This window comes from Manacus candei, unplaced genomic scaffold, assembly GCF_025592945.1.
Source record: "Manacus candei isolate 608988 ecotype Guabito, Panama unplaced genomic scaffold, ASM2559294v1 h1tg000003l, whole genome shotgun sequence".
Taxonomy (NCBI): Eukaryota; Metazoa; Chordata; class Aves; order Passeriformes; family Pipridae; genus Manacus; species Manacus candei.
The window spans coordinates 16,191,753-16,202,358 of record NW_026138051.1 but is presented as its reverse complement, the minus strand read 5'-3'; the positions used below and the strand labels follow the sequence as shown (position 1 = coordinate 16,202,358).

Sequence of the window (10,606 nt, the reverse complement as noted above, 5' to 3'; positions counted from 1 at the left end):
TCTCATCTGTAGGACAAATTGTCAGTTCTTTTCCTCTTTAAGAATTAATTTGATAAATGTAACTAAGTCACACCTGGGGACACAACTTCACCCCGAAGTACTGAAACATTCCTGGAAGAAACCACTGAAATAACAGACAGGACATATTAATGCTGAATGTCTTAAATTTTGAGAAGTGCTTCCATTTTCCTTTCTTGGTGATTTCTTATAAAGAATTCTGTAGCCCAGGACTTGGAAAAACGAAGGCTTTTATCCATGCTGGAGGAATGGCTCTTACTGTTAAAGACTGAGGCAGATAAATGTATTTATCTCAGTGTGGCTCTGTGCTAATCTTCCAGGTAAAGTCATTTGCCAGGCCAATGGTGTAACCAGTGTGAACTACTCAAAAGAAGACAAACTGTGTGAGTAAGAAACGTGGCTGTTTTAATGGCACATTGTCATTGTGATTCTTCAATAACTTAGGAAAGAATTCCTGTGAAGGTATTTTAATGCATCAGTGTAGTTACATTGTAGTGAAAGTTTGGAGTGTTTTTGAATCACACTGAAATACTGAAAATGTATTTTAAATCCAAAAAGAAATTGGGGTCCTACAAAGCCTTTACTTTTTATAAAGGAGTATCAGTATGCACTAGACTGTGTGTAGTTTTTATTTTAAATTGCAGGGATTCCACAAAGCAAAGCTCAGCCCTGTGCTGATGGTAAACTGCAGTCAAGAAGGGTTGTGATTGAACACATTGCAGAAATCAGCCTTTTATTTACCCTACCACAGCACTGCTGTGCTCTTCCTGTAGCCCAGAGCCAGAGTCCAAACCAGAGTGGGGTCCTGAGGCCCCTGTGGGGCAGAGTCCCACCACCCTTGTCCAGGGTGCAGTTCTTTGCCCTTTTGTGAACGGCTTTGAGAGATGGATTTTTGCTGCAACAACTGAAAGGAATTGCTTGTGTTTCCCTTGCTGTGAGCAGGGAGTAGGTCTGAACTGAGCCTGTGCTGGTTCTAAGTGTTGGGAATCCTTCCTGTGCTGTATCTGTAGCACTCCCAATACCAATATTTGAGGACTCTGTAGCTTGTGTTCTGTTTGCACCACCCTCAGAACCCCTGCAGGAGTGGAGGGTGTTCTCCAAAGCCATCTTGAACCACATCTAAAATTAATTAAGAGTAAAGCTAATGAGCAGTTGACCCTCTTTCACCATTAATTTTGGACAGTAATTTTGCTTTAGTTATAGCTCTGTATTTGAGGAAGTGAGATCAGTCTTGATTACTGTACCTAGTCTAGTCAGAGAATGCATAACTTGGCACTAGGTTCTGCTGTGTTCCAGAAACTCAGACAAGAGGAGGAAGTGGGTGTGCTGTGAAATAAAAAGCTCACAGCTGTGTAGGTCTGTTGGCACTGGGTTTATTTGTTGTTACCCAAGTGAGCACTAAAAAGAGAAACCTGATGGGCTCTGCAGCCCTTCTGTGGGACCATCTCCAAACCCGCTGTGTTCATAAATGCCAAAGGTGTAACAAAGTCACGAGTTTGGGGTTTGTGATCTGCTCCATTAAAACATCTCACCCAAGTAAAAACTGCAAATTGCATTTCTGCATCTTTGAATGAAATCTCAAAGCCCCAGGTCAAGGTGTTTGTTCCTCACCCAGCCTGAAGCACCGGCACTCAGCAGCTGTGAGCTGGAGCCAGAGCAGAATTCCCTGTGAGCCACAAGAACAAAGCATCTGTATGAACTGGTTCTTCACACTCCTGCCTTCATCTGAAGAAGGATCATGCAATTTCTTTTACTGAGGTCTGTGTAATTTCTCTGTTCCTGGGTGTTGGACAGCAATCTTCTGGCAGAGCTGAGAATCTCTTATCCCCTGCTGTAAAATTAAGTGCTGTTGGGCTTTCAGCCAGAGCATTATTCTTTAAAGAGTTTTCTAGGCATTGATTTTCAGAGATCATTATTTATCCCCTGAAAGGTAAAGGTTAAAGTTTACCTTTTGCTGTTAATGTAACTGTGGTTGGCATGTTTGCATAAGCAGCCAGCTCCTGTCAAATTAGGAAATCCACATCGGGATTTTATCAGTGGTGGAAAAACTTGGAGGGCACCATCCTTAAAACACTTGTGCCAACTGAAACTGCAACACAGTTCCCCTCCCACAAACAATGGGCTGTCCTGTAGAGCGTTCAGGAGGACAAATCATTCACATAGAAGTGACCACATATTGAAGACCTCATGCAGTGAATGCTGAGAATATTAGAGAGACAATCTTTAAATAATAAAAAGGCCAGATGACAGTCTGAGGGTGTGCTAAGGTTTCAGTTTCTGTTGTCATTCGTCCTTGCCAGAGGGGGATTTTCCATTCTTTTCTCATAAAAGTGAAAAATTAACCAATAAAACTTAATGGTAGATGCATACAATGACAGGATTCCTTCCTGGCTCCTGTCTCATCCCTGTTAGTTGGCTTCAGGATCATGGCTTTGGCATGTCTTTAAAAACAATATCTGTTCCAGGAACTTTGTCTTCAATTACATTCCAAGTGTGTTATCTGTAAAAGGTAACATAACCCTAAAAGGAGAGTAGATAAATGCTCCTGACAGATACCTCTGTCTGTTGAAACTTATGTCCTTAAATGAATACTTTGCATTATGTATTCAAAAATTCAGAGGTAGCAAGATTAATGAGACATTTTTATGGAACTACCCAGTTTTCGTAAAAGAAAATATGCTGGATAAGTTATCAGGAAGTTTCTATCAGCTTTAAGTTAATTAGTAATTCTTCATAGAGAAGGATGCTGTAAAACAAGCTCAAAATCCATGATCCTTGACTCTGCTACAGGAGCAGAAAGGAGAGCTCATTCTGCTGCTGGCAGAGTCTGGAAGAATCAGTGTTTTATCCCAGTTGGCTCCAGGATGTCCTTTCTGGAAGTCTTGCTCTGTGTCCTGTTCCTGGCCAGCGGATCCCTGGGTGAAAAAGGAGCTCTGAAACGTAAGACATGGTGGGATTTGATTTGATTGTCAGGACAGGGGTGTGTCCATGTCCATCCACTGTGGGAATGCTGCTGTGGCACTGCAGTCCCAGTGGGAATTCTCCTTGTGCCTTAAGTGGAGTTTATTTTAAATAACAGGAAAACAATGTAAATGGGGAGACCTTTGACAGCTACCTTCCTGTGTGGTGTCATAATTCTTGAGTTCTGTGCTGCCAAGGGCATATTCTATAGAGACCTAGATGTGCTCTGCCTTTCACTTGTTACTCTGTCCTTCTGCACATCAAAAAGGTCCCAACCATGAGAGTTAGAACTGAAATACTCAGGGTCCTGGTGGCTTTGAATAATTTTGAGTCAGTCTCTCCATGTCAAAAGGATGTTTTTAAATGAGTTGAATGCCTTGGTTCTTTTTCAGTAGGAGTACTTTGTATAGAGGTTAAAGAATTACACATTCTTTTGAGAACAAGTATTCTTAGATTTTTTGATACTAACAGAGAAAATCATCAGTAATTAAGAGCATGACAACAAGAATGCATTGAAAGCAAAGTAGTTTTAAATAAGAAGCTAATTAATATGGAGTTGTCTCTGATTCTCTTATAGTATAAAGTATTGGTCAGGTTTTTTTTTTAATAGGAGGATTTTCTACTGATTGATTTTATACATTTATTTATTTTGTCATCACTGTTCTTTACCTGGTAGCTACCAGTTACTAGTAACCAGGTATCACTAACCTGACAGTGATGGAAACCAGCTGCAGGTACTATTGTCTAGTTACTAGTTTTGGTTTGCGATCTGGGGAATTTTTTTCTGCTGCTTTAGCCTTTCAATCACCAAAAAAAGTTCCCACTTGAAGGCTAACTTTGCATTTATATAGACTCGAGTCCTGTGAAGGGCTCAGCAGTGAGTTCCTCAATGACATGGAATATTAGAGCATTAGTGTCCAAGGGCACACACTCCTTCTCTCCCCAGCACAGTCACAGCTGGTTATTTTCTGCTCCCTTAGTATTTTTTTGAAACATTGCTAAAAGAATTGTGATTATGTTACTGTTGCTTATCTCCTAAGCCATGCCAAATGCTACTTGAGACTTCATTGTTCTGTGCTTTATAGGCGGAACATGGGATCTGTATTGAGGTTGTCTTGGAAAATGCTTCAGTGCTTGATGCCCTTTTGAGAGAAAGGCCTGCAGTACCTGAAAATAGATTTGTGCAAATGCAAGCCTTGATTCACTGTGTAATCATTTAGATTTATCTCTGGTTAGCAGGAAATGTTGGATTAGATTGCCTTGGAGACTGGGGAGGAAGGAGGCTCCCACCTCTTTTTGAAATCAAGACTGCTCAGAGCAGAGTTTCTCTAGCTAATAATGCTTTAGTCAGGAGTTTGTAGTGCCCCTGTTCATGGTGTGAAATCCCTCTCACAAAAGCAGCAACATTAGGGATGCTCTGATACTCCTTCCTTCCAGTCAGTTCTCTGGGGGGCTCGGAAGGATCTGCCCAGAAATCTTTCAGTTCTGACTCTCTGGCTTCATTCTAACTGTGTATCCTCTCACTGGGAACAGTTATGACAAATTATACTCAGCTGTGTTGGCTCTTTGGGGCTTTTTTTGAGTATTCAGGTTGTTGTTTGGTGTTGAGTCCAAGTCCTACGTGGGAGAGAAACAGGTAGCAAAGAGTGCAGGGTGTGAGGGACAAACCTGGGGATGTTTGATGTCTGCCTAAGGCTGCTGAGGAAGGTGTTTTAGCCAGTCACACACCTGTGGATATGTAAACACTCAGCTTCTGGATCATGATTTACAGCCCACAATGTTTACACAGCAAAGGAGACAGATGAGAATTGAATTAACACAAACCAGATCCTTTTGTAGGCCAAAATAAGGAATAATCCCAATGCAAAACACACACAAAGGTTTTAATTGGGATTATAATTAGAAAGTTGGAATCTCAAATGGATTTCATGACTTTCAGCCTTTGCCAGCAATCCAGAGGTAATACACAGTGGAATTTAGATACAACCACACTTAAATGATGTGATAAAAATCATCATAACACACAATTTACTGGGCAACTGGGAGATGGGTGCACATACAGGGTAAAGTAATTTAAGCAGGTAAATCTTCATTTCTCAAATAATTTCAAAAATTTCCAGGGGCAAGGCACTGAAGATTTAGTATCATCTAGAGTATGTCATGAAGCTTAAATTTCTGGTGCCATTAGCAATCCAGCCCAGTGACAGTATGTTACTGGATAATTGCATTAAGTACTTGATTTGTTTTAATTCACAGCCAACTGCAGTGGAGTTGAGGACTTTGAGGCCTGCCTGGGTAACACAACTCAATTCTGTCCTAGTCATTTTCCTTGTCTGTGTAAAAATGGAGAACCTTTCTGCAGGTAGGGTGTGGGGTTGGTTTGTTTAAATATACACCATGTAAATGTCAAATATATTCTTGAGGATGAACTAAATTTAGACCCTGCAATGTGATCCACGAAAGTAGATGTTGATCTTCATTCACAACCTGCATAAGTTTATAACTCTGGTACAAAGCATCTGGGCTCAGAGTTTTCTTTTTAAAAACAAGTAATTCCCAATGTAGGTAATCACTATAATCCTTAATTTTCACATGCTCCTTCTTGTCTCAGATATTTTACTTTAGAACTGCATTATCCGTGTAATGGCACGTTCATTTTTTTCCCCAGGTTGATCAAATTTTCTTTAGAGTTAACAAACCCTAAATAGGATATCTTAAATGTTCTATTCTCCATTACACAGTTGTTTTTTTCCTTTTAAAAAATCAGTGTCGTAATGACAGATATCACTGTCACGTTTCACTTACATCTGCAGAGTCTGGAAATTCAGCACCTTTGTCATGCTTAGAGCTGGCACAGGGATCTTTGCCCTCAGTCATGCCATGACTTGGGTGCTGCACCCTGTTCCCAGAAAAGCTTATTATCTCCTCCTGAAATGCCAACCTGGACTTGTTGCCCCAGAATCTGGCAAAGTGCTTTTACATCAAATCTGGAAAAAGATGTGTGTTACTAAGAAAAGTAACACCTTCAGGCAAACTGGAAAAGTAGTGAATCTCTTGGCCCCTGCACTATTCAGTAATAAAAAATTATATAGCAAAATATTTTACCTTTTTGGGGTATTACTTACTTTTGAATTAAAATGGTGTTGCTGAAAATGAGTATTTTTATTTGCAGATGTGATTACTTCAGAGTGGGCTGGAAGGACTACTGGTACATGGGCCCCAAATGTAACCACCTTTGGAACACTCTAGATTTCATTTTAGTGGCTACTGTTCCTGCAGTAACACTGGTTATCATAGTGACTGTAATATTTTCCTGCTTCTACTGCTGTAAAAGTGAAAAACCTGGGTAAGTGACTTTGGGTGCAGATAGAAGGGGTTTTATATGGAAGGAAAGCAAAAGGAGTCTGGTATTCTGGTTAATTTTTAACCTCTGGATATTTAAATGGACAAGGTTGCCCTGGAGCATCCTCTGCCAAAATAAATGTTTGTACAATTTAAAACTAAATCAAAGCGTCTTCCCTGAGCACTCAACACTTACTCAGCATTTTACTACTACGTGTAGAACTTCACTCTGAGTCATTGCCTTTTTTCTTTAGGGCTTACCAGACAAGCTTTAAAGATTGATAAGTCCATTTGCTACTTAAACTCGAGACTACCAGATGTGTCTTTGTGATTTATTTGCTCTTAAGGATTGGCTTGCTTTCCACAAGTTTAGTAAAAAAGGAACAAGGCCAAAACATTGGCAAGAGTTTGGGCGATTAAACTCAATTCCTCCCGTTCTTTGGTCTCCGACTTTGGCAATTGGAGCTGCTTTTTCCTTCCAACACTTTTCCCCACTGATACCTCTCCCAAGTACATAGACAATATGGGTTTTTTTCTTTCACTGAGCCCCAGTGTCATAGAAAAGCTGTAATAATACATAGCTCCTGTACAGCCACTGCCATGGGTCATCTGAAGCTGTGCCACAGCTGTTGAACCAATCTGCAGGACAAAAAGATTTGTCAAGACCCTCAGCACTGCTCATGCTCTAAATTCCCACTGTTCCCCCCTGCAGGAAGCAGCCAAACTCTCCCTACCTTGAGGCCCAGCACAACCCTGCCTTCAGTGCTGACACACCCACCCACCTGGGGCACAGGTACCCACAGCCACCCAGGGTAAGAGAGAGGGGGCACACCACGTGTTCCTGGGGCTGGGGGAGCCAGGCAGGGGAGTGTGATTCAGAATAGTATATGAATAGCAAAAAGAAAAGGTCATCTGGTAAAATGAAAGGTACTCCAGGTTTAAAATCTCCCCAGTATTTGATTTCCAAGATCAGCTGAGTGCGCGTGAGAAGATGAAACTCTTCAAGATTCCTGTGAGACAGAGTAGAGTGTTTTATAGGACCACCTTTTTGTAGTCTGTGATGGAGCTGGGATTTGAGTTTTGGTCCCCAGAGGACCAGCTGCTGCCTTTTGGGCCAGGGTCACCCTCTGCTGGGCCAGTTTTCTCCATTAGACAAGATGTAGTAGAGATCACTGCTTGAACTAATGGAAAAGATGGATAAATGCAGTTAAAAACCAACATGAAATAAAAAGAAACACAAAAGGGAGTATATTTGTGTGTGTTCATTTGCTCATTCAGTAGTTCAGGTGATTACTTTACATATTAAGGAGTGTACAGGGTGTGACAAGAATACATTGTGGGCTGCCTGAGAAAAGAAAGAAAGGAATCTATTCTGATCCATTATTTTCTGTTAAATCTATCTGTAAAGCATCATTATTTTGGCAATGCAGCAGCCTTATCCTGCCTTCACCAGGAGATGGTGCTGTTTAATTTTGAACTAGTTCATAATTTGGTTCAGCTAATGCTGTTTTCGAGGTTAATAACTGGTTTACTTAATTGTGCAAAGACTTACCTGGGTGGGTGTTCCTCTGTTATATCTATATAGACTATATAATATATAGTCTATAAAGACTTCTCTACTGAGTCTTTTAGATAAATTGAATTTATATATTTGAAAATGTGAATATAACACACTGTGTTTATAACTTCCAACACACTGTACCTGCTGAGCTGGGGTTTGTCATTTGTTGTCGTTTTGCTCTGTTTTGCTCTCCATCAGGATCAGGATGGCTGGGGTGGACAAATTCCGAAAACTTCACTGAGAAGACAAGATTTTGATGAAATCTCAATCCCAAGCCAAAGAGGGAATTACAGGTATGCTGCTCTTTTTCTGTATTTTTTGCTCATTTTCACTTTATATTTTGGCTTGGAGACTCAGAATGACTTTGTAGCTTTGCCAGTGGCACAGCAACCAACAAAGGTCCAGAAAATGGCAAAGCTTTTGACTGGACTATTCACATACATAAATCCTAAAGTACTGATTTATCCAGGGGGTTCTATGGTTTTCCTCTAATAATTCCAAACATATTCCTTTTCATTACTTTTAGAAACACACTTTCCTTGGTTGTGCTTCCTCACTTTGACCCTCCCCATTATCCAGCCAGCTGTTGCAGCTCCTACCTGCAAGTTTTGCAGAGGTGTTGCTTTAATGCAGTAGTGAGCTTTAATATTTTTACATTTCAGTTTAAAGGAACACTTTGTGCAATTTGCAGGGTATTATAACACAGGTTTTTAATAACCTTTTTCTCTTTTGCACAGTTCCATGTATTCTCAGCCCCCGAGGAGACCAGATCCAACCACAGACCGCTTCTCTCTGCCCAGGCCCCAGTGGGAAGGATTTGACCATCCCAGCAAGAATTTGCCTCCTGCAGATTATGCAGGGGGCAGACAATATCAGGTACATATTAATTACATACCTATGCATATAGATTATTTATCTATATGGTGCTCAATACAAATCGAAGCCACCTTTTTCCTATGCGGGTGTTTTCTTCAGGAATTTCACAGGAACTGCCCCTGCTGAAATGTTTTTAAATATTTCAAAACCTGTTTCAGTTTGTGTGGACACAGTCCTAATACATTCAGTTATTTGCATGAAAATCACCTCCCAAAGCTCCTGGTGAGTGCACACTCAGGAGCAGCACATACTAACAAAAGAAATACATATAAATGCAGTTTAATTAGATCAGTTATTTTAATAGCAAGCAGGAGGGTGTGTCATGCTACTAATTTAATTCTAATCTCTTTACAGAGATACTAAGAACAAGTGCTCTCTATATCAGAAATATCTTGGAATGCTGCTGATCACTGGGTAATCCAGATGCTGAGAGAGCAGTGAGACCCTGTGGATTGGGACACAGAGGAATTGGCCATCGCTATTAGAGAGCACTAAAAGTTATTGCAAAGAAAAGGTACAGAAGATAATTATAAACCAAAACATGATAGTACATGATCTTAGCACCTGATTGTTTACTCTGTAATTGGTGACAACTCTTTGTGAACACCTGACATTACAGTTCCCAGAGCTGCTGCTCAGTCTTGCTGAGGTGGTTGCACATCTGTTGGGACACAGTTCTTTGGGATTAACCTTGTGCCCTGTGCCTAAATGATGAGAAGTCCCTGTCACAAGAAGCTGCCTCAGAAGACACTCATGCTGTTTACAGGGCCATGAATTTCTCTTAGCTCTAATTTTGAAGATTCTTCAGGGCATTGTAGCAAGTAGAGCCTGCTGTACCCTGGCTGACATTGCTTTGCTTTTCCCCATAAAGGCCAATATTTAAAGAAAGAAAATAAAAAATTACATATAATTCTGAGCTAGAATAGTTTGCCTTTAAAACTGCCATGGCTTTCTTTGTAACTTTTTCTGTAAATGATGAAAATAAATGAAGCTGTGGAAGATTGACTACCTTGCCACTAACAAATTAAAGAGGCTGAAGTCCTGGATTTATTTCCCATTTTCCAAAAAGTCTGAAGCGCATTATATTGAGATTTATGTTAGAACACTTTTCCTTAGTTAGGTAATATGTGAAAGTATATGACAAAACCAGAATCATAAGGTTTTTAGAAAGGTTGGGGGTTTATTTGTTTGGTTTGGTTTTTGTTTTTCCCCCAAAGTCACAAATACCCAAAGTAGGCAAGTTTCACTGGCTTTCACAACAGTCTGAAACTATTGAGGGCAGATTTGCCAACTGTTAAATCACTAATGCTGTCAGAGGAACTTCTCATGGATAGTTGAAATCACAGGCACAAAAATTCATCAAAAAGAATCCAAAGATTTTCTGGACATGGACTGCTTGCCAACCTGCATTGCAATGTCTTCTGAGAGTGCAGCCAGCTTAAAGTAATGCTTGTGCTTATAAGTGTTGAGAATTTAGCTGCAGGTTAAAGCACAAAGAAGCTGAATGTTCATAGTGGTAACACCTGCAGAGCCAGCTTGAAGCAGCATCTTGTGCTGGAGTCACTAGAGGAGGAAGAGGGAAGGATGGCCCTGCTTTTCCTTGTCTCACCCACTGTCCTTTAACAGGCGTGTTCAGTAACAGCATCCTCCTGTCATCCAGCTGGTTTTCAATTTCTATCAGAAATAAGAGAAGTGAGAATGGTTGCCTCTCTGTTATCTTCAGAAACACTCAGAAATGGTGTTGGCACATCTGTTTAGATCCCAGGCAATCAGTTTAAGCCCTTTTGACCTCAGAAATTTAGATCTGAGGGTGTCAGAGAATTGTGTCAGTGAATTGCCTTTCTCTGT

The 10,606-nt window shown here is 40.5% G+C and overlaps 1 protein-coding gene across 1 annotated transcript; it reads left to right on the top strand.

Annotated features, from left to right (window-relative positions):
* The first annotated feature begins 116 nt into the window (after positions 1-116).
* On the top strand, positions 117-10,119 carry LOC127470779 (uncharacterized). The gene is made up of 9 exons (XM_051786641.1): positions 117-401; positions 1,634-1,776; positions 2,809-2,958; positions 5,236-5,341; positions 6,152-6,325; positions 7,034-7,133; positions 8,081-8,175; positions 8,620-8,758; positions 9,113-10,119. The coding sequence occupies exons 3-9, from the start codon at positions 2,883-2,885 to the stop codon at positions 9,119-9,121; spliced, it is 699 nt and encodes a 232-aa protein (XP_051642601.1). The 5' UTR covers positions 117-401; positions 1,634-1,776; positions 2,809-2,882; the 3' UTR covers positions 9,122-10,119.
* Positions 10,120-10,606: the final 487 nt, after the last annotated feature.

What these genes read in the sequence shown, in the direction of transcription:
- LOC127470779 (XM_051786641.1), top strand. Translation starts at nt 2,883, where the DNA reads ATGTCCTTTCTGGAAGTCTTGCTCTGTGTCCTGTTCCTGGCCAGCGGA. An exon ending in TGAAAAAGGAGCTCTGAAAC is followed by an intron (nt 2,959 to 5,235) that starts GTAAGACATGGT and finishes TTTAATTCACAG; the next exon opens with CCAACTGCAGTGGAGTTGAG. An exon ending in AGCCAAAGAGGGAATTACAG is followed by an intron (nt 8,176 to 8,619) that starts GTATGCTGCTCT and finishes TCTTTTGCACAG; the next exon opens with TTCCATGTATTCTCAGCCCC.